Source organism: Plectropomus leopardus, unplaced genomic scaffold (genome assembly GCF_008729295.1).
Source record: "Plectropomus leopardus isolate mb unplaced genomic scaffold, YSFRI_Pleo_2.0 unplaced_scaffold16013, whole genome shotgun sequence".
Classification (NCBI taxonomy): domain Eukaryota; kingdom Metazoa; phylum Chordata; class Actinopteri; order Perciformes; family Serranidae; genus Plectropomus; species Plectropomus leopardus.
Window position 1 is genome coordinate 1 of NW_024617182.1, and position 2379 is coordinate 2379.

General features: G+C 38.6%; 1 protein-coding gene across 1 annotated transcript; it reads left to right on the top strand.

Moving 5' to 3' along the window:
* Positions 1-187: 187 nt before the first annotated feature.
* On the top strand, positions 188-1404 carry LOC121964558 (ankyrin repeat domain-containing protein 27-like; the record flags this gene model as incomplete). Its single annotated transcript, XM_042514763.1, has 4 exons — positions 188-270; positions 380-495; positions 761-853; positions 1207-1404. Coding segments are annotated over 4 exons (490 nt in total), but the record flags the coding sequence as incomplete, so codon positions are not given.
* Between the last annotated feature and the right edge of the window lie 975 nt (positions 1405-2379).

Consider the following 2379-nt stretch of genomic DNA (forward strand, 5'->3'; position numbering starts at 1 on the left):
CACACACACACACACACACACACACACACACACACACACACAGAGGAAAGAAAATATACTAATGAAGCCACAGAAACATCCTGAAATCTGCAACATTTGAAATTCACTTCTTTTTTGAAAGTAAAAGTTGTGAGTTCTTCATCCTCCTCCGCTGTAAAGTAAAGTTGATGTTGACTTCCTGTTGCAGGCGGTTGAACGACCCATCCATCGTCACGCCGTTCTCCAGAGACGACCGAGGTTACACCCCACTGCACGTCGCCGCCATCTGCGGTGAGCAGCTGCACACGTGCACACAGAGCGGCGAAACATGAGACTGTTTGGGGATGATTTTAACAGACTTTTTGTGTGTGTGTGTGTGTGCGTGTGCTCATGCATGCAGGTCAGGCCCAGCTGATCGACCTGCTGGTGTGTAAAGGAGCGCCGGTGAACGCCACAGACTACCACGCCCTCACGCCGCTACACCTGGCCTGCCAGCGAGGATACCAAGGAGTCACGGTGAAAACACACACACACACTTAAACACACACCCCTGAAACACAGCGTTTGATGTGTGTGTGATACATAATACAATACTTCATTTAAAGCAGCTATAATCCATGAATTACAGTTCAGTTACTAAATTACAAAACAAAGCTTATATTCAGAAAGGTAAAGCATTTTGATGAGGGATTAGGATTTCAAAAAAAACAAACGCAGCAATACTTTATTATACAAATACAATATGTTAAACTTTATCAATAATGTCCTCTCTGTCCTCCAGCTGTTGCTGCTGCACTACAAGGCCAACACGGACGCTCAGGACAACAACGGAAACACGGCGCTGCACCTCGCCTGCATGTACGGACACGAGGATGTAAGTCAAAAACTCTGTTTTATCTTCAATTATTAAATGATTAAAACCACTTTTTCAGACCAGATCCTGATTGATGTTATTTTTGTTGTCATTATTATCATTCAAAAGGAAAATGAATTTGTTAATTAGACAATTAAATTAATAAAATAATTGTTTAAAATTGCGAGTATCCTGTAGTTGAAGATTCTCCAGTGAGAGAATTTTCCTCTTTTTTTAAAACCATTACTTCGTTTTTTTATCTGTTTCTTTTCTAACTCGTTTGGTAACTTGTGATCTTATTATTTCTATTTTGATTGATAAATGAATGAATGCAGATGTTGATATTGATCGATGGTGCTCTCGCTGTGCGTCAGTGTGTGAAGGCGTTGGTGTATTACGACGTCCAAACGTGCCGTCTGGACCTGCAGAACGATAAAGGCGACACGGCGCTGCACATGGCGGCTCGCTGGGGCTACGAGGGAATCATCCAGGTGCTGCTGGAGAACGGAGCGAGCACCGACGTCCTGAACAAGAGCAAAGACTCACCGCTGCAGTGCGCGCTCAACTCCAAGGTCAGCGACTCTCTGCGAGCAAAACATATCATGATGAAATAAAATGTTCAAATCAAATCAAACTGTGCAAACTGTCGGATCTCCAAAGCAGGCCGGAGGCAGGTCTTCACTCTGCAGGAGCTCGCTGCAGTTCGAGCTCTTAGAAACAGAAAACTTGTCTTTACATACTCCGAGAAAATACTCAGATCAGACCCAAAATTTAAGTTTTAAATTTACAAGGTAAAAAATATTTTCTGAGATTAAAGTGCTACATCCATGAGGCAAAGAATCACAAATTTAGAAGAAGGCTTGAATAATTTCTGAGATAAGAGCAGTAAGTTAAAAAGAAAAAAAGCTTGAATATTATAAAAGTAAAGCAGTAAATTAAGAAAAAAAATTAGAAATTTGCTAGAAAAAGCTAGAAAATTCTCTGAGATGAAAACGGTAAATTAACAAGAAAAGTTTTTTTTTTAATGGCTAGAAAAAGTCCTAAATTAAAAAGAAAAAAATAATCAAAAGTATCCTACAAAAAGCTCATATAATCACTGAAATTAAAACAGTAAATTAACAAGAAAAAAAATCAAAAGTTTGCTAGAAAAAGCTTGAATATTCCCATTATTTTATTGTATTTATGTATTTTTCTGTGAATGTGTGACTTTTTTTCGTGGTTTGCAACTTCAAAATCTTTTTTTTACTCTCAATGGCCCTAATACCCCGTAAGAGTTAACATAATCCCTAAATGAGTGAGGTGAAGTTTGATAAATTTGGGAACGGACCGACAGAGAGAAACTTAGTAATGAAAGCTGCTGCAGATCGTTAACCCTTTAAAACCTGCGCCAAGTCGCCTGGTTTCTTTCAAAATCCTGGGAAGAAGGAAGCAATGAGCAACTAAAGAAGAAATTACACAAAAACTGGCGAGAAATTAGTTAAGAGTAAATTTAAAAAAATAGTATTACTAATAAATTAGTTAAAAATAGATTCAGAAAAATAGCAAAA